Here is a 20,592-nt window from a genome sequence, read left to right as displayed (position 1 = left end):
AGCTCAAGGTGCATCCTCTCCAGAGCTTCTTTCCCTGTCGTTTCCCTCATGTTGAATTTGGTCTGCCATATCTTTCATACTCTGTTTTTCATCCCTCACCTCTTTCTTCATTCTCTCAATATTTTCAGCTTCTCTCTGAAGCTCAGCTCTCACCTGCTGTATCTCTTTTTCAAAACTTTGCCTCTGAAACTGAAAGTTTTCAAAGTCTTTTTGCAGTTTTACTTTCTTTTTCTCCATATCTTCCTTATCAATTTCCAATGATTTCATGTGGCTTTCAAGTAATTCTTTTTGTTCAGCTAATTTCTTCTTTTGGAGCTCCACATTTTCATAGTCTGTCCTCAATTCTTCTCTCAAATTCTCTATTTCCTTTCTCGTTTCATCCAGATCTGCCATTTCTCTATCTCTTGCAGACTTTACATATTCTATTTTTTCATGTGAAACTGTCCTTTGTTGTTCTTGTTGTTCAGCTTGCATCTGCTCAATGTTTTCCATCCTTAAACTGCTCTTCAACTCATCCAATTGTTTTTGTTTGTTTTCAATCTCTGCTTCTTTTTGCTTTAGCTCATTTTCTCTCAGTCTTAAATATTCTTTATCACTTTCAACAATGCACTTTTCTTTTGACATGGTTTCACTCATCTGCTCAAGATTGTCTCTTTCTTTCTGTATCTCTGCCTGTGTAATATTGTTCTGTTCTTTTTGTTGAGCACATTCGTCTTTGAGATCTCTAAGCCTAGACTTTTCTTGTTCTAGTGCGTCTCTCTCAGAATCAATGTCTTGCTTCTCTTTTTCAATCTCCATTTGCATCTCATCCAGAGCTTTTGACCTCTTTTCAATCTCTTCAACTAGACTATCAGTGCATCGTATTTCTTTTTGAATTTGGGCTTTCATGTCTTTTACATTTTGCATATCATTTTGAACAGCTTGTCTTAGATTTTCAATGACACCTGCTTCTTTTTCCAGATCTGCCTTCAATTCCTTCATTATCTCAAATGCTTTTTTCTGCTTTTCTATATCAGCTTGCATTTGGTCCAGGTCCTCTGTCTTTCTTTTTGTCTCCTCTGCAAGACTCATAATGGCATCTCTCTCTTTCTGGAGTTGTGCTGCAGTGTCTATAAATTTCTGTCTTTCAGCTAGTGTATCTTGTCTTAGCTTCTCAGTATCTTCAGCTACTCTTTGAAGCATAGATTTAATCTGTTCCAACTTGTGTTTTTCTCCTGCGATACCCTGTCTTTGCAGTTTTATTTCCTCTGTCTGTCTCTCCAAATCTATTTTCTTTTGCTCCAGATCTTCTGCATCTCTCATTAAAGTTATTCTGCAGTCCTCAATAAGTCGCTTCTCATTTACTACGTCTTTTTTTACAAGCTCTACCGTTTCAAGTTCTCTGTTTAATGCATTTGTCATGTTGCTCTCCATCTGCTGCTTCTGTTCCATTATAGCCACCCTCTCTCTGTCAAGACTGTCTTTTTCATTTTGTGTGAAATGCATGATGTCATCCAACTGTTTTAGCTTTTCGGCTATTTCATCTTGGCTTTTCTGAAGTTGACTTTTTTGCATGAAAACTAGATTCTGCATATCCTGCATGTATTTTAGTTGTCTGTTAAGATCAGCCTGCATTTGCTGCAGTTCCATTTCTCTTTTCTTTATTTTTCCCTTCTCATTCTCAATATCATCTTTTTGTTGTGAAATGAGTTCATTCATCCTCTCAAGAGTGTCTCTCTCCGCTTTGATCTCCTTCAATGTTAGCTCATTCTCCTCTCTCAGGTTTTCTAGGTCTTTCTTTTCTCCCGCTACGTCTCCTTGTATTTGTTGCATGTCATGCATTTTCTTTTCTAGTTCCTTCCTGTCTTGTTTAAGCTGCTCTGCCAATTTCTCCATATTCTGTCTTTCTTCCTGCATGTCCTGTTTTAACCTCTCAATATCGCCAGATTCTCTTTGCAGATCATATTTCATGTTCTCTAATGTTCTCTTTTCCTCCTTGATCATTTTTCTTTGAGCTTCTATGTCCTCTAGTTCTCTAGCAAAAGTGTCTTTTAGATCAGCCTCCATGGTTTGCTTTTGTTTTTCCATATCCTGTCTAATGTGATTTAGGACATCTCTTGCTTTTTCTAATTCTGTTCTTACCATGTCTTCTTTTTCTCTGCTTTCTACAATCTCAGCCTGCAGGTCATCCCATCCTTTCTGGATTTCTAGCTTAGTCTTTTCCAGCTCATCTTTTGTTCGTTCCAGCTCTTGTTTTTGAAGCTCTAATTGTAACTCCATGTCTGCTGCAGTTTTCGTTGTAGTTTGCAGTGTGGCTTCTTTGAGTGAAAGTTCATCCTCGCTCAATTTTATTTCTGCCTGTTGTCTCTCCATTGTACTTTTTTGTGCAAGTAAGTCTTCTTTTAAATTCTCCAGAGCTTGTCGCTCTTTATCCAGCTCCTCCATGGTCAGGATAAGCTCATCCATCAAATCAGTTTGGACTTGAACATCAACTTGTTTAATCTCCATCATTCTTGTTATTTCCAATTCATTTTTCTCTCTTTGTAGATTTATTTCCATACTGTCCAGTTCTTGTTTTTGTTGATTCAGCTGCTGTTTCTCTTTACAAATTGTATCTAAACTTCTTTGGTTTTCTTCTCTCTCTGATTGCAGCAGTCTTTCCCAGTTTTGTAGACTAACTCGTTTCTTTTCCATCTCTTTTTCCTCCTCTTGCAGTCTGTTCATCCTCTCTTCAGCTTCATTTTTCACTGTTTGCACATCCTCCTTTGCCTTCTGTAGTTCATGTTTCTCTTTTAAAATGATTTCTTTATATTGTTCCAGTTCTTGTCTTTCTTTCTGTATTTCACTTACACTGAGTTCAAAGTCTTCCGTTATAAATCGTTCAGTAGCACCTGGTTCTTCTGTTTTTGCATACTCTGGGCTCTTGGTTGCAATGATGGCTGGTTGAACCTGAAATAAATGCTCCTTGTTTGCACTTGCATCTCTTTGTTTCAATATTCTTTAGATATACAGTTTTACTGGGCACAGTTCTTAATATTTTTTTTCACCATAGTACACTTTAAATGTAAAGCCCCTTGTATTTCACATAGAAAAGGAAATGTTCTGTTAACTTTCTTAATACATATGTCTGATCTTATTGTGTATGATTCATTGTGAGGTCTTTGTTTGCTTTAATTTCTCGTTTTACTCAAGAATGTCCTGTTTAACTACATTATGTTACATTATGAAAGTAAAATAGGTTACAAATGTTTCATGTTGACTTTAAGAGTCCAGTTGCTGCTGACAATATTGATAATACAAATAATATCATGAAGCATCAATGAAATGCATGTAAATTGTGACTTACCTTTTCTTTGCCTGTCTTTTCTTGAGCGATGAGTTCTTTCTGTCTCTTTATCTCTTCCTTTGCCTGTTCTATCTCCACCAAAGCATTTTTCACATCCTCTCTCATTTGCTCCACCTTATATTTCTCTTTAATGGTCTCCTCAAGCCTCGCCTCCAGCTCCTCTCTTTGCCGCTGCATCACATTTTCCATGACTTCTAGTTCATCTCGCTCTCTCATAATCTTTTCTTCTCTGCATTCAATCTCTCTTCTCCTTCGTTGAACTTCGTTCTTCAACAGCCTCATCTCATCCCTGTCTCTTTTCATCATTTCCTTGTTGTGTTCCACCTCACCCTTAAGACCTCGCAGCATTTCCCGAATGTGTTCGATCTCCAGAATGAGCCTCTGCATCTCAGCATTCATCTCCTCCTGGTCTGCTGTTTCCATCTGACTTCCTGCCATTCGGTTTTCAAACTGGAATTTTGTTCTGCGCACCATTTCTCTCGTCGCCTCAATCTGCTGAATAAGATTGATTATTGTGAGATTCATCTGTCCTTTCTCTTCTTCTAAATCTCTCCCCTCCATCCTTAGTTCAAACTCTTCCCTTGCTCTTTGGATTTCAGCTTTAACTTGCTCCATTTCATACTTCTGCCTCTCCGTCTCCATTCTTTTCCATTCCATCTCATCTTTAGCCCTTTGTATCTCCATCTTCAATCGTTCCATCTCATCCTTCTTCCTCAAGGTCAATTTCATCCTTTGGTCAAGTTCTTTCTTCTTCCCTTCCATTTCTCTCTTCATCAGCTCCATTTCTCCAATCTCTCGTTTGGTTTTCTGCATCCTTTCCTCCAGCTCTTCTTTTTGTCTTTGTATTTCATTTTTGACATGCTGCATTTTGTCCATCTCTGCTTTTGCTAGCTCCATTTTCTTTTCAACCTCCTTTTTTTGTTTCAAGATCTCAGTCCTCATCAGTTCCATCTGGTATTTCTCACTCTTTGCTTCCATCATCTGATGCTCAATATCTTCTTTCTGTCTCTGGAGGTCTGCTTTCATCTTTTCAAGTTTAGCCATTTCTGACCTTGCCTTTTCCATCTTTACATCAATGTCCTTCTTCTGTTTCCCTAACTCTACCTTCATGTCTTCAATCTCACCAATCTCCTTCTTCATAGCTTCCATCTTCCTCATTATCTCCTCCTTCTCCCTGTTCATCTTCTCACGTTCCTCCTGCTCTCCCTTTTCAGCCTCATCCCACAACCTTTCAATCTCCGCTCTCACTCTGTTAATCTCCTCCTTGACCTCTCCATACGTGTCCTTCCCTCTCATCGTTTCCATGCGAATCTTCTCAAGATCTTCTCTCTCGTGTTCCATGTCCTCCCTTATCTGCCTCAAAGCGTCCTCTCGTCGTTTTGTCTCCTCTAACCTTTTATTCACATCCTCTCTTTGTTCCTGGATCTCAATCATAAGAAGTTCAGCTTTCTCTCTATCTTGTCTTGCTAACTCTCTGCTTCTGTTCATGGTCTCTGTGTCAATATCTAGCTGAGCTTTGATCTTCTCAAGTTCTTCTTTTTGCCTCTGAACTTGAGCACTCTGTTCTACATCATATCTCATCATCTCATAACTTCGTTTTTCTAGATTTTTCTTCTCATTCTGGACCTGAAATCGAATCTGTTCAAGCTTCTCTCTCTCGTTGTCTATCTCTACTAAACGCTTTTCCTGATCTTCCTTGTCCTTAAGCACAGCTGTTCTCATTTGCTCAATGAACAATTTCTCTTGCTGTGTATCCTCCAACATCTTCTGCAGACTCTCTTTTTCAGAATACCTCATCTTTTCTAGCTCATGTCTGGCTATTTGTATCTCTGCATTTATTTGTTCTAACTCCTCTGTTTTCTTATGTATTTCATCTCTTTGCTCCAGCGCTTCTGTTATGGTTTCATACCGTCTCTTTTCTGACTCTTCTATTTGCTTTTTTAGGAGCATCTCAGCCTCTTGGACTGCAAGTTTGGCATGGTTTGCCTCCACTTTTTCTTTTTTTGCAGCTCTAATCCTGTTCTCTATTTCTGTCTGTTGTCTTTGTAGCTCACTTCTCATGCTTTTGATTTCATCTGCTTCTTGTTTAGCCTTTTCTCTGCTGTTATTAATCTCTTCTCGGTCTTTCTCCATCTGTTCTATCATTTTTTTCAACTCCTCTCCCTTTGCTTTAGCCTCATCCATCTGTCTGATAGTGGCATGTTTGTCTTCTTCTGCCTGAACCTTCATTTTGTCAAGACTGTCCTTCCACTGCATGAGCTCCATCCTGCTCTCCTCAATGTTTTTCTGGGACCTCTGGACCTCATCCCTTAGTTTTTCCAGTCTTTCCAACTCATGCTGAGTTTTTGCTCTGAGTTCGACTTCCTCTGTCTCAGTTTCATGAAACCTGCTCTCCATTTCTTCCTTTACCCTGAGGATTTCACTTCTGAGGAACTCACACTGTTCGGTCTCTCTTCTCACCAAATCTCTCTTTCTTTCCAGCTCCTCCCGCTCTTCCTCTAACTCAGCCTTTGTTTCCTCCATTTTTTCTTTAGTTCTTTGGATCTCCTCAACCTTCTTCTCAATATCTTCAATTTGCCCTTGAATTTCAGCTTTCATTTTTTCCATTTTCTCATTTTCCCGGATTGTGACTTCTTGGCTGTTCTCGATCTCCTCTTTGGCTCTGACCGTTTCATGTTTAATTCTCTCTAACTCCTGTCTCTCCCTCAGCATTTCCTCTTGTCTTCGGTTCAAGCTGTCTTTTTCGGCCTTAATCTCTGCATTGATCAGTTCTGTCATTTCTCTTTCTTGTCTGGCCTCTTCTCTTATCTTAACACTTTCTTCCTTCTCTTTCAGTATCTTTGCTTTCTCCATATCATTAGCTCTTTGTATCTCTACTCTTACACTCTCCAGCTCGTCTCTCTCCCTGTGCAGTCGAGCTCTGTGCTCTAGTTCCTCTGTCACTATCTCATACCTCTTCTTCTCCATTTCTTCTTTAGCTTTCCGTGTATCATCCCTCTGCTTTTCTAGAATATCTTTGTCCCTCTGCATCTCTGTTTTCATATGTTTCAGCCTCTCAGTTTCTTTTTTTACTTCCTCAACTCTGCCCTCCACAGAAATCACGTGACTTTGTATGTCTGCTTTGGCCTGTTCGATCTTTTCCCACTCCTTTTTGACCAGCTCTCCATTCATCACCAACTCCTCTCGACCTCTCTCAATTTCATATTTCATCTCTTCCAGATCTTTTTCTTTTCTTAGGACGTCTTGCCATTTCTTTTCAATGAGGTTGTTTTCTATAAGTGCTTGAGCTCTCAGCTGGTTTATTCTGTCATTCTCTTGTTTTGAAAACGCTCTGTTTCTTTCAACCTCCTCTCTTGCTCTTTGAACCTCATCTTGCAGGTATTTCAGCTCATCTTTCTCTCTTTGGATTATAGCTCTCTGTTCCATCCCTTCTTTCTCTGTTTCATGCCACCTTTTCTCCATTTCCATCTTTACTTGCTGTATGTCCAGTTTAATCTGCTCAAATTGGTCTCTTTGTTTCTTAATGTCATGCTTCTTTCTCTCCAACTCGTTTTTTTCCTCTTCTATTTCAGCTTTTATCTGCTCCATCTGACCCTTTGTTTTCTGTGTTTCACTAATCTTCATCTCTATCTCATTAATCTGAACTTGTATTGCATTTTTCATTTGTTCCATTCGTTCCATCTCGTACTTGCTGCTTTCGCGGTTGCTCTCCAACTCCTCCTTCTGTCTCAGAACCTCATATCTGATCATCTCCAAATTCTGTCTCTCTCTCATGATAGCATCACGTTTTTGCTCCAGGGTGGTTTGCTCGGTTTGAAGGTCAGATCTCACTTGCTCAATCCTCTCCCTCTCTCTGTTTACCTCTTCTTTATTCCGATCCATTCTTTCATGGATGTGGTCCATCTCTGCTTTCATGTGAGTAATAGTTCTCTCAAGCTGACTTTTCTCTGTGGTCATCCTAGTTATTTCATCTTGCTGTCGCTGAATCCTCTGCCTCATGTTGTCTATCTCACTCCTTTCTTGCTTGGTTCCTTCCCAAAGTTTCTCGATCTGCTCAATGGCACGCATTGTCTCCAGTCTACGCCTTTTTAGCGAGTCTTTTCTCTTCTGAATGTCTCTTATATGCCCGTTCTTGTCATCCTGTTTTCTTTTTTCTCTGGGAGGGCTGGGTGGACTGCCTATCTCTGTTTGCGTGTGCTTGCTGTTGCGTTGTCTCCACTCTGCAGAAGAAAAATTTACATAAGATAATTTGCATTAATTTTATGTTACCATAAGAATCTTCAGGCAAGTTTTATTTTTTCATACCACTTCATAATACAAGTTTATAATGACCATGACTTTGAAGCCAAAAAAGATGCATGATTTAACTTGTTTATTGAAAAGAATTCACAAATCGGACAGATCCATTTCGTGTCAAATGACTGACACTATTGCTTGCCACTAATAGATAAGATTTTCTAACCTAGTTCATGAATCAGCTCAGGCTCTGTCATTCTCAGGATGAGATGGAAGGACACTCTGTTTCGGGCTGGCTCTCTTTCCAAAGCCTCAAACAGGAGCCGCATTGCCTCCTGTTGAGTTGGAGCAGCCTCCACTCGCTGAGCTGCCGCATCATAGATCAGACTTTGGGAGATAACAGCCTCAGCAATGTCACTGACCCGAGTCGCTCTTGTAATTATCTGCTCCTTGAATTCTGTCAGGAAATCTCCAACTGTTGGGAAGAAGAACATTTGAAGGAGAACATTCATAGACTATGAATGATAAAATTACAATAAATTAAACTTTGAATAAATGAAGTGCAGTGAACTTTACCATAGTCTCTGGATTCTGCCATGGCTGCTTGCTACATGGTTTATTAAATGGATGGTGGTGTGTGAATTGTGATCTGAAAGTTAATACAAATGATTTGCAGTACATAATATACTACAGTATTACAAAAATAAACAATAACAAAATAATATTAATCACTACATATTAATAATAAAAAAAATAAAAGTAAGTGGATAGTGATGTAAAGGCGAGGTTATTTTGAGTGTCAAAGTGTTTACAGTTTGATAAAAAATGTAATTCATTTGTGAAATGAAGGAAAAAATAAAGCATAAAGCATTAAATATATTTAATCATGGTAATACTATATATATATATATATATATATATATTTGTTGTTGTTGTTTGTTTGTTTGTTTATACATTTAGTTTATACATTTAGTATTAAGGAGGCAGAAATAGTATTGCTGTATTTTTTATAGACTTTTTTTTTTCTTGACAGATGCTTTTTTCCACTTAAACTTCATTACAAGAATGTACACATATCATCAAAGTACCAGCCAGAACAGCTAAGACGTATCACTTAAACAAGGAAATTTATAAAATAAAATTGTTACAAAGATTCTTACCTTCTGTGTTATCACTGGATTTAATTCTGTAAATTGTTGTGGCCTGATGATGGAGGCATTTTGCTGTAATAACAGTGAAAGTGACTATGACATTGAAAAACAAATCTTATCTTACTTCAGCACATGCATAATGTCTACGTAATTTACGTAAAATGGCACAGCTTTGGATTACCATGCATTTGATTGGCTGCGGGTGGCAAAATGTCTTCTGCCTGGTCTTCTCTGATAAAGGCAGTGTATGTACTGTACAGGTCCACCCCTGACATGGTGTCACAATCTAGACCTCACTGCAACACCCACTTGTACTAACTGGTTTGGGAAAGAAAACATGAAATTCATGCTCAATAGAATGGCACACAATCCATGCATACAGGTTAAATGAGACAGCGTCCATAAATATGGGACAAATGGAGATTTTTCTTTCTTTTGCTTAATATTAATTTAATATATTTCCTTCATTACAAATGATATTATCAACAGAGCAATTGGAGTATATATATATATATATATATATATATTTATTTTTTTTTTGGTTTTCCTTTAATGACAGCAGCAGTCCAGTTACACTAAGTTTGTCTAAGCTGATCATTTTCTACAGCATTATTTGAGATGATCAAAAGAGCATGTAATAAAAGCGAGAACTTCTGACTCTCTGTACAAAGGAGTTCAAATAATGTTGCAAATATACTTGATTTGTTACTTTAAGCCAAATCTTAAATAGTTCTTCAATTAATCACATTTTTAGTTTGCCAATGATTCGTTCGACTGGGACTTTTACTAGTATAGACTGTTGTCTTGGACTTTTATTATAGACTGTTATCCTGGACTTTTATTGTGAAAAAGAACTTCCGTTTAGACACCGGCGGTGAACTGCAGACGGAGGCAGAGCTTTTCTCATCAGCGTGTTCCTATTAAGCTGACAAAACGTCTTACGCAATGAGGTACAAACTGCTTTATTCTCTTTAAAAAATAAAATAATAACTGCTTGACTAAGTTGCAAACCGAGGTTCATCAAATTGCCGCGTTTTTGTTTATTATTTTGATGCTATGCTAGCACGGTGCTTGTTAGCATGTTGTTCGGCTAGCCGTGCTGTGCCTTTTATGGATAAAAGAAATAAGGTGTATTTATTTCTTGTACGCATGCATTAAAACGTATTAACTATGCGTTTGGATTTAATTCACCTCATTTTGTTGTTTGTAAAGCGCTGTATTTTCTATCAACGAATTTGTTCGTTCGTTCATTCATGAACGAATGAATGAATGAAGAACCGAGCATTCACATGAACAATGCTCCCCCTTTTTACCTGTGATTAACTTTGTTGTTGTTTGACTTGAAGATTGGCTTCTTTGACACCGAATTGGGATTTTGCTGGATTTATTTATTTTTTGTGAAAATGAATAGCTTTTGTATTTGTTTGTTTTTTTCTGTAATACAATTACTGAAATTACTGTTTTTGTTTTTCTCAGAGGAGATCGTGGCAGGGGCCGAGGTGGCCGATTCGGTTCCCGTGGAGGTTTGGTCCAAGGGTGAGTTTTTTTTTTTTATTTGCGTATATCTTTTATTTGCTGACTTTAATTTGTTGATATTAGTCTAACATTATTGTCTTCTGTTTTCTCAGGTATCGTCCCTTTGTCCCTCACATACCATTTGACTTCTATGTTGTAAGTGTATTTCTACATTGATTCTTTGCTTTGTGAAACAATAAGCCTTCAAGCCTCCAGCTCATGAATCGCTTGTGTTACAGTGTGAGATGGCCTTTCCTCGAGTGAAGCCGGCTCCTGATGAGACTGCTTTCAGCGAGTGTCTGCTGAAGAGGAACCAAGACCTCACTCCTACCCCTTCTGAACAGGTACAATGATTTTTCTATTAAGATAATTGGCCAAGACACTTAAATGAGTCCTGCCCATGCAGGTTAAGCCATATCATCAAATGAGTGTGCCTACTCATCTTTTTCCAACTTTATATTTATATTTTAGGAATATCGCTTAGTTTAAATAATTTGTTCTCATGTTTATTCATTCTGTCGCAGGCTTCCATTTTGTCCTTGGTGACTAAGATTAACAATGTCATTGACAACCTAATTGTGGCACCTGGAAACTTTGAAGTGGTAAGGAGGCATTTCAATAAGTCATTCTTCATTTTTTCCAACATTAATTTTGTAGTACTAAATGCTTAATGTCTTACAATCCCCTCTGCAGCAAATTGAGGAAGTAAGACAGGTGGGATCATATAAAAAGGGCACCATGACGACAGGACACAATGTAGCCGACCTTGTGGTTATCCTGAAGATCTTACCCACCCGTGAGTCTCATTTCATGAGTTATGTGTTCTGTTTAGTTGTATGATATGTTAGTCACTTCTAGCCCAAGTGTTCTTGGTTTATTTATAATCTTTCTTTTTTGTGTATTTGTGTAGTGGAAGCTGTCGCTGCCTTGGGAAACAAAGTAGTTGAGACCCTGCGTACACAGGACCCTTCTGAGGGTGAGTACTGGTTTTAATCTGGCAGGCCAATCGAAGCGGAGAGAAAAAAGTTATTTGTAATCTTATTTGTAAAGGGGAAAACTGAACAACTTTGACTACGTTTTCAATTAAATATGTTCCTCTTTTCTCTTCAGTACTGTCCATGCTGACCAACGAGACAGGTTTTGAGATCAGCTCTGCTGATGCCACAGTGAAAATCCTCATCACCACCGTTCCACCCAACCTGCGCAAACTGGACCCAGAGCTCCACTGTAAGTCACACTCAAAAAGAGAGGTGGGAAGATGTTTAAGGTTGGGGGTGCTATGTTTGGGGGTCACCACATTTGAAAAAGAAACAATATAGTCTATAAAGCTCATAAAAACTCCAAGAAGTACAACAAGTGTAACGGTGAGAACACCCGTTTAAACAGCACACACTGGAACATTTGACTGCACATCACGTTTTTTATATACTGCTTGCAGTCATAATGCAATGGACCAGTCTACGGGACATAAAATGGTCATATACAATTAAAGCATACAATGTCACTCTGCCCATATGTTTTAAAAAACACAATTCAACTTTTTTTTTTTTTTTTTTTTTTTAAATAGCCCAGAAAATGCTTTAAATTTAGTACATGCTAAAAATGAATAAATGCAATGCAAATTTGTTCATTTATAATTCTGCAGCACCCCTACTTCCCACGCCCCTGCACTCAAACACTTGAGCTCTTTGTTTGACGTGTTTTTCTTACAAATTAGCTTTCTTTCTTTTACTTTTGTCAATATTGCATATTTAATTGTGCACAGTGGTTTTAGCCTATGTTGTCTATTAGACTACACTTAACTAATGCTAAAAGAATAATTTAAAAATGTTAACTGTAATCTTTTAGTAAATCTCAAAATAAATATCCACTGTAGTAATGCCTAACTTCACCATCATTAAAAACAATTGTTTTAGTGTTTCATTATTTTAGACTACATTGTGCAGAATTTTAAAGGGATAGTTCACCCAAAAATGAAATTTGTCATCTCACCCTCAAGTTGTTTCAAACATGTATGTTTTTCTTCTGCTGAACACAGAAGATATTATGAAGAATGTGAATAACGTTAAGCCATTGACTGCCATAGTATTTTTTTTTTTTTTTTCCATACTATGGAAGTCAATGGGGCCCATCAACTGTTTGGTTACCCGCATTCTTTAAAATATCATCATCTGTGTTTAGCAGAAGAAAGAAATTCATACAGGTTTGAAACAACTTAAGGGTGAGTAAATGACACAAATATTTTCATATTTGGGTGAACTATCCCTTTGACATCGGGCATGAATCAATTATCAGCTGTAACACAAATAATAATCTGTATCAACCAGAATTTTAACAGAAGTTCCTTTCTTTTTGCAGTGGACATCAAGGTTCTGCAAAGTGCTCTGGCAGCCATTCGTCACGCTCGCTGGTTTGAGGAGAATGCTTCTCAGTCAACGTAAGGACACTTGGTGTCTCTTAATGGCTCTTAATGAATCAAATGTGTTTTGTGGCTTACTTTGGTTTCTATTTTGATTCAGTGTGAAAGTTTTGATCCGCTTGCTGAAAGACCTGCGCGTCCGATTCCCTGGATTTGAGCCTCTCACACCCTGGATTCTGGATCTTCTGGTGGGCACCATTATCATAATCTAACTTCATAGTTTTCTGCACTTAAACCAGTTGATTTGACCGCTGTAATGTTGCTCTCTTCACAGGGACACTCTGCTGTCATGAACAACCCCTCTAGGCAGCCTTTACCACTCAATGTTGCTTACAGGTAAGTTGGAACTTCCTGTTTGTTGACCAATTGCTTGTGGTTATGGGCATCAATCTTTTTTTCCAGATCTTGGGGTAAAATGAGCATGTGTATTGCAGGCGCTGTCTTCAGATGCTCGCTGCAGGTCTTTTCCTGCCAGGTTCTGTAGGAATCACTGATCCGTGTGAAAGCGGAAACTTCCGTGTTCACACTGTCATGACACTAGAGCAGCAGGTAATGCAGATTTGAGTCAGCAGGTAATGCACCATTTTAATGTAGAAAAAAAAAAAAAAATCAGATAATTTGATTAATTTGTTTCTGCAGGACATGGTGTGTTTCACAGCCCAAACGCTGGTGCGGGTTCTCTCTCATGGAGGATACCGTAAGATCTTGGGCCTCGAAGGAGATGCTTGTTGTGAGTGTTTGAGGTTTATTAGTTGCAGCATCTTCTCTCTCTCTCTCTCTCATATATATAATAATTACACACACACACAGTGTGTCATTAAGACAATTGTTTGTGATACTCATCTACAGATCTCACCACCGAGATGTCTACATGGGATGGAGTGATTGTCACCCCATCTGAGAAAGCCTATGAGAAACCCCCAGAGCGCAAGGAAGAGGAGGATGAAGCGTTGGAGGAAGGTGGAGAAGGGGAAGATGAAAGCATGGAGACCCAGGAATAATGCTGTGGTCTCTGACAATGTTTTGGCCTGGTCATTTGTATTTATGTTGTTTTTTTTAATTAGATCTGTGTCTCATATCTACAAATTTTACCCAGAAGTCCCCTACACATCTACATTTGTTTCTGTACGTCAGTCTGCACATCCTAGAGTAAAAGCCATGGTAGTAAACAGCACACAGTTATAACAAGGACCAAAAGGCAATGTCCCATTATTCTGTCTTCTCACCTTAGCACATTCTGATACGGTTATGTCTAGGAAGGGGACTGGAAATTACTTTTAAGTTGGTTTCTTTTGTTTTTGGTTTGTATTTGTATCAATGATTGATCCATTAAAGTTTTTATTTCCTACTTTGTACAATATGCCTGCATTCTTTTTTTTCTTATTCCTTAATTTGTCATAGTTTGCACCACCCACTGATCTTTGACAAATATTTAAAGGGATAGTTTACCCAAAAATTAAAAGTTTTTATACTTTTTTTTTTTTTTTACCGCAAAAAGTTTTTAATTTAATTTTCCATCCATTGAAAGTCCATGCAACCAAAATTTCAAAAGTGCAAAGAGATGACGTAAAATTACTTGTATGAAATATGTGAATAGACTTATGAAGAGACAGGATCGCTTTATAAGATTAACAGGTTTAATTTAGTAAATGACAGAATTGTCATTTTGGGTGCAATATCACACAACTAAAAAGACTGCTGTTCCAAATGTCACAAGAATATGCTGATATTAAAACCAAGGACAGCATAACGACAAGTTATGGGGTTTTATTCAAGAACTCAATATTAGCAAGTTAATATTGAGTAAATTGCATTTTAACGCAATCTTGCCAGTTACTTCGTCTCTTTTTGTTCCACCAACGTGGTTCTAAACGTGATGGAAAAAAAAATCAAGCTTAAAAATTGAGCTTAGTGGCGGTGAATGAATGGTGTTTTGAACAAAGCGGTTTATGACTCGTTCAAAAGCAGACTTGTCCATTAAAGGACAGTTCACACAAATGATTATAACTTTTTAAAATATTGATGATTGTACTAATTCTATGAGAATATGGACGTTCACAACACAGGAACAATATAATTGGAGTCACTTTCAGAACATTTTTTTCTAGTTAAGGATGAATGACAAAAACCCTTTAAGGGGTTAGTTCAAAAACAAAACAAAAAAATAACAGCTTTATTCAACAATTTCTTCCCTACCCTGTCATTCTCCTATGCTGTTTACGTTGAAGACACATTTAAGAGCTTCCTTGTTCTACGTCAAAACACCAACTCATTATTGGCCGGCTCCATGTGGTAATTTCGTTGCTTTAAAAAATATTTTAATTTGTGATGAACAAAGGTCTTACGGATGTGGAACGACATGAGGGTAAGTAATTAATGACAGAAAATTAATTTTGGGTGAACTAACCCTTTAACGGAGGCTTCTTCTAATGTGAGTACATTTTAAACAGATTTTTCAAAAAGTTTATGTAAACATCTTTAAGAAAAACACCGAATGCACTGAAGTTCTTGTGAAATATGAGGAAAATAGAACAATAAATGGACAGCAGTTATTTTACCTTGCTAAAATAGCTTTATAGTAATTTTTAGAAAATGTTAACAACCGTTGACAATATTACATTCTGTTTAGGTTTACCACATCACAGTGTGCCATCTCTCCGATTTAATGCTATAGTAGACATTGAGCTGTACATATCAGTGGAGAGAGAACAAAGACTAAACATGATCCATGAATTTTTCAGCTGTGCCATTATTCATCATAAGGCCTCCACCCTTTCAATTCAACAAACCGGTAAGAGATTCAGATTTATTTCAAATCTGGAAATAATATATTGAAAAAGGTGAAGTTGCAGTAAGCTATTGCAGTTTGGTAAAACAATGTAAAAAGCATAGATACAAAATCAACTTATTTTACCGTATCAAACAAATAAATGATTAAAAAAAAATACAACTGTAAATAGTGATAATGTTAAATCAAATTCTCCACAATTTTCTGTTATGAGTAACCCAATGAACACTTAAAAAAGAAAATAATTGTTTTGCTACATCATAAACTGCCCAAACATGTATTCTTTTTCCATTTAGAGAGGGAAAGTATTCTTAGTCTTCAGATCTGCATGTTCATTTGAGGTTTTCTGTCATGTGATATCTTGCACACAAATGCTAGAGGAGATGGGCCTAACATTAGCTTCTTCTTCTTCTTCTTCTTTTTTTTTAAAATTTATCTCATATTGTCTATTTTCTACATTAGCAGCAATTACAAACAAAAGAATAAGATCTAAATCGGGTGGCTCTTTACACATGAACACCCTGGACAATACAGAATAGATTTTCTCATAGTCATAACTGCAATAACATTTTTTCATTATATATGAAATTATCAATAATACCAGTAATCATCATAACAATCCATTGAATATTAATAATAACAACTTCAATTGCAACAGATATATTTACTGTACATAATACAACAGAACTGAGAAGGTATTTGTAATTACACAGTAATTGTTTGTAAGTCTATGACCCATGTAATTTCCAGTGATCAGTAATGTGGTATAGAATCCAACGTAACGTCTACGTCACACTGCTACAAGCTCCTCTGTGCTACGAAGAAATATTCATCACTTACTCTAGCTAAATCTGTTTACGGCATATACAGAGGCTTCGCCAACACCTTTTAGACTCGTTTTTCAGTTTAAAGGAGCAATGGCAGAGAGTTTCAGCCATCCATTCTGACCAATTAAGAGACACCAGATCGGGTGTCTCTCAAGAACCGACAATCAACATACCGATCGGGTCATGTGTTGACATGGGAAGCGTTACATGATGCAGCAAGAGATGCAGCCATTAATATTGTATTTGATTAGGTGCCATCAATCCATTTACATTGGAAAATGTTGGTGAGAATAGAAAGGCCATCAAAATAGTCTTTCTGAGCAGTCCATTTGAGCGTCAGATTGATTCCTGTCAGTGCCTGAGAAGGCAAGCGACTTGGCGGGGGGAAAGTGTGGTCAGTCTTGCTTGAAATTAAGTTTCGTTGGTATATCAAAAACATATGGCCCTGATAAGAGATCATCCTATTTCTCGCACTGGAAACCCAAACGGCATGTCGTACATAGTCTTTCAGTCTTTTGAGAAGGCAGGAAGTCCTTCACAGTGGAAGAGGAAATAGTCTGTTGTGCTTTTCTGTCATCTTAGACTCGAAACGTGTAAGTTGACTGTAAATACAACCATTTTGAAGTTTTAAAAAAAAAATGTATCAATAAAATAAATAAATAAAATATAAATAAATAAACAAAAATGAGATGATAGGCAACAGTAAATACAAATAAAAATAAAAAAACACTGCAAATGTCTGAAATAACTGTCGAAATTGATTTAAAAAATCTAACAAGTTTAGCTACAGAAATGTGTATGTAGTTATTGTAAATAAATAGATAAATATTCCTGCCCTTTTTTTTCCAGACAGGGGATAAAGATCTACAGTTTTGATAGAAGAGTTTGTTCATTTTTTTCATGGATTAATAAAAGCATGCAGGTTACATAGAAACATCCAGTGTGAGGTGGTTATTAGCTGGATGAGGTGTAACAAATCAAATTATTAGAACAATACATATTGTGTGAGTTATATATTTCGTATTGAATATAATACTGAATAGTTAGATTTTAAAAAAGCCACACATAGTGCTGTTAGGCACGTGTAGATAGTCAAGACATAGAAAACAGATTATACCTTTCGCCTATGGACAAGATGGCGAGTGGCTGTCAACCGTCTCTTCTTTTGTCAAAAGTCTTTAACCAGTCCATTTCAAGACCGACAAAAGAAATAAGAGGAAAGCAACACGATTCTGTTTGAAACGGTGAGTTGCCTAAAGTCTTCTTTAAAGTCCACAGAGCTGTCATGACCCAAATGTGTAAATTTGTAGACACTTTTATAACATATTTGAACACCACTTTTGACAACATATGTTCATCTGCTAATCTAAAAATGTACTTTATAAAATATACATCTCCCAATAAAATATTTCCCATCTTATTCCATGGTTAAACATACCAAAAACAAACAAACAAAAAATGCTCATGCAATCAACATTTTTTCCTTTTTATGACAATAAATGGCAAGAATGATTGTGTGATCGGGTTTCCAGTTTGCTTTCATCCAAATTAAAAGATGAATGCACACAAACAATCCATTCTTTCTATCATATTATATATTCACCAGTGTTTCCTTTCTTTCATAAACACACAAAACTTCACTACTTAAACACAGCATTTTTAAAAAAAAAAACTTTTGGCGTAAAGTGGACACTGACTTTAATTTCTAAAAGAATCTAAATTTTGTTTGAGCCTCAGACAAAATTAAAGAAGGAAATACGGTACCAAACAGATAATTCTGAAAAAGAAATAAAAATTTAGGTGTTGTTTACACGACACTGTTTTCAACGTAAAACAGAAAACATTTTATGTGTTTTGGTCGTTTATTTACACGATAACGGCGTTTTGGTGGCCTGAAAACGCAAACTTTTGAAAACGGATTTCAAAGTGCAAGTTTTTGAAAAGGATACCGTTGTCATCTCTGTGTAAAATGCAAAAACGCGAATCTGTGAAAACGATGACGGTATGCACATGCGTATTACGTGTTTAGTCAGGCATGCGCGTTTGGCGCGAGTGTAAGAGAAATGCGCATGCGCGTAGTCTTTCTTACAAATTGACACCGCCAACTACTTGTCTGGCATGCGTAATGCAGCGCTTTTTAGTCACTTGCGGATCCATCCGTGTGAACAGGGATAGTTTTGATGACATTTTCATATGTACAAAGAAAAAAACTTTTTCCCGTTTTTAGTACATCATTGTCGTGTAAACGTACCCTAAATGAGACAACTGACCCTTCGCAAAGACCCGCCCCCCTTAGTTACTGTTGCTTTGTCTGACAAGCCATGGCGCTGTCACGCCACAGAGTGAAAAATACATCGCGGAGCAAAGAGGACACTGACAACACGTCGGCAGATAAGACAGAGCAGGTTACTTATGATATTAAACAAAATCCCAGCTTTCAAATTGTGTAATTTTTTAAAGAAATTCGAACAATAAAAACCGTTTTGTGTCGTGACAGATTGCTATAGCGCCTCAGCTCAAGCGGCTTGTGAACCGACCATCTCTTCCTACTAGTTAATTCATAGCATCAAATAAACATGAATGAACATGAGAAGGAATGTTGTTTCAAACGCGGAAAGACGTCAGTACACACCATTTTTCAAATTCAAGTCCACCGAGGTTAATCTTCTGACTCCTGACTGCTTTGTCGGACAAAATGGCGGATTCGGCGTTATGATTGGTTAGATCGCTTGTCAATCAAACTCCAGGCGAAGGGTCAATTGTGAACCAGACCACTATAAAATGGAACTGGAACTAATCAGAAAACGTGATTTGATTAATTTCTCAAAAAAAAAAAAAAAAAAAAAAGGAGAATAAATAAAAAATGAATAAAATCAAAGCACTCAGGCAAAATGTAGAAGCTACATTGATTTCACATTTTTCATCTGTTACAAAAAAGGCAGAGGGGTGAAATGAACAAGATGCTTCCCCTTCCCTCTGAATGATCATTTATCAGTGTGCAGGTCAAGTGTGAAATTAAGGATTGTCTTCTGCACCCCTGGGACAGCCGCTGCTGTTTTTGAAGAGTAGTATGATGTAGACCATCCTGTTTCAGGAAGCGTGGCTGTTGCCTCAGAGCTTGAATGTTTTTGTTGTGTTTATCTTTTTTTAAGGAGTGTGTCTTCTCACTGGGCTGACGAGAAGCCTGAATACAATTGCAAAGTGATATTGCACTATACAGGAGACGAATCCCTGTGACAATTTGATAACTGGCTTTAAAAAAGGCATTTATCTTTACTGCAAAGGTTGTTGAGTTTTACTACTGCACTGCTAAGACATTCAGTTTCAGGCCCAAATTTACATCAGGGTGCATTGCTCTACTCTGGCCACAAGAGTGCGCTTGTGTCACAGTGAAAGGGGCTACGTCCGCCGCACTGTGGAATCAATTAAGAAACACATACACAGCCAAGATTATATCAAAACAATGTCTATTATTTAAAATAACAAGATAAGATCCTTTTAATATGTGATATTGCACCCGTATGTGTTGCTGTGGTTCATTAAAACAGTCCTAAGATTTTTATATATTTTGTGGACTTACAAAAGTCTCAATCTTGTAACACTTGGTTGTGCTGGTTGAGCCCTTTTTCTGAGAATAATAACACTTGCTCAACAAAAAAAAAGAAGAAAAGAAAATGTGTAAGCTCACATCCAAATGCCAGCAGCATACTAGTAGGCCATCTCTAGTTCTCTATCAACACTAAAGTGAGTGATTGCACTCGCTCTCTGGACATCTGTGCAGAGGGCCAGAGAAGAGCCGTAGTGGTTGTTTCCGGGGGTCTGGAGGGGTCTGACTGATTCAGAGTCTCGTCTGAGCCTCTGTGATGTAGATCTCGATGCTGTCAGCGCTCTCCGTGGCAGAATTCTGGCGGAAAGAGGCGGAGCGTTTGGTCTGGAGCAGCCTGCGCCGTGTCTCCAGCTTCTGCCGTTCACCCACGTCCAGCGATTTTTCCCGTTCGGGGACACTACGTCCACGTGAGACCACCAGCATGCCTCCGGCCTCGGCTGTGCTGTCGGCTCTCAGGCTGCCCGTTACGCCACCGATGGGCTTCTTTGGTAATGGAGGTGGAACCTTCTTGTCCTCCTGAGAGGAAGAGCAGGGGAGTGGCGTGACAGCATGGATGACCAATGCAGGGATGGACGGGAACGCGGGGAAGGACACCGAAAACGCACACGTACAAGCATGTGTCAGAGAGGATGGAGACCAGGACATATACGGAGAAGGGACGGCACCATGAAGTTGCAACATAAGAATGATTTGGATTAGTGTATTTAGGATGAGACATGAAATT

The 20,592-nt window shown here is 37.8% G+C and overlaps 3 protein-coding genes across 3 annotated transcripts in view; 1 reads left to right on the top strand and 2 right to left on the bottom strand.

The window, feature by feature from the left end:
- Nucleotides 1-3: 3 nt before the first annotated feature.
- LOC127500981 (trichohyalin-like) lies at nt 4-8,851 on the bottom strand. The gene is made up of 5 exons (XM_051872653.1): nt 8,722-8,851; nt 8,138-8,210; nt 7,788-8,036; nt 3,326-7,545; nt 4-2,928 (listed from the first exon to the last, which is right to left on the bottom strand). The coding sequence occupies exons 2-5, from the start codon at nt 8,157-8,159 to the stop codon at nt 4-6; spliced, it is 7,416 nt and encodes a 2,471-aa protein (XP_051728613.1). The 5' UTR covers nt 8,160-8,210; nt 8,722-8,851.
- A 615-nt stretch (nt 8,852-9,466) lies between these two features.
- On the top strand, nt 9,467-14,004 carry ilf2 (interleukin enhancer binding factor 2). The gene is made up of 14 exons (XM_051872655.1): nt 9,467-9,662; nt 10,189-10,248; nt 10,341-10,383; nt 10,467-10,571; nt 10,752-10,829; nt 10,921-11,023; nt 11,138-11,203; nt 11,338-11,454; nt 12,586-12,664; nt 12,747-12,834; nt 12,921-12,982; nt 13,081-13,195; nt 13,286-13,376; nt 13,496-14,004. Exons 1-14 carry the CDS (start codon nt 9,658-9,660, stop codon nt 13,645-13,647), a joined length of 1,164 nt encoding a protein of 387 aa, XP_051728615.1. The 5' UTR covers nt 9,467-9,657; the 3' UTR covers nt 13,648-14,004.
- Nucleotides 13,597-20,592, bottom strand: part of dlgap3 (discs, large (Drosophila) homolog-associated protein 3) — a 183,628-nt gene continuing 176,632 nt past the window's right edge. Inside the window, exon 12 of the mRNA XM_051872654.1 lies at nt 13,597-20,384. Coding sequence (XP_051728614.1) covers nt 20,100-20,384 — 285 coding nt within the window. The 3' untranslated portion in view covers nt 13,597-20,099. The remainder of the gene's footprint in view (nt 20,385-20,592) is intronic.

This window comes from Ctenopharyngodon idella, chromosome 19 (genome assembly GCF_019924925.1).
Source record: "Ctenopharyngodon idella isolate HZGC_01 chromosome 19, HZGC01, whole genome shotgun sequence".
Classification (NCBI taxonomy): Eukaryota; Metazoa; Chordata; class Actinopteri; order Cypriniformes; family Xenocyprididae; genus Ctenopharyngodon; species Ctenopharyngodon idella.
This window is presented reverse-complemented; position numbering and strand designations above follow the sequence as displayed.

Excerpts from the sequence above, each read along its gene's own strand:
- LOC127500981 (XM_051872653.1), bottom strand. The coding sequence starts at position 8,159 with ATGGCAGAATCCAGAGACTATG. Across the intron at positions 7,546-7,787 it reads TGAGCTGATTCATGAACTAG|AGTGGAGACAACGCAACAGC; the intron begins GTTAGAAAATCT and ends TTTCTTCTGCAG. Across the intron at positions 2,929-3,325 it reads AAAAGACAGGCAAAGAAAAG|GTTCAACCAGCCATCATTGC; the intron begins GTAAGTCACAAT and ends CATTTATTTCAG.
- ilf2 (XM_051872655.1), top strand. Across the intron at positions 11,455-12,585 it reads ACTGGACCCAGAGCTCCACT|TGGACATCAAGGTTCTGCAA; the intron begins GTAAGTCACACT and ends TTCTTTTTGCAG. Across the intron at positions 13,196-13,285 it reads TCATGACACTAGAGCAGCAG|GACATGGTGTGTTTCACAGC; the intron begins GTAATGCAGATT and ends TTGTTTCTGCAG.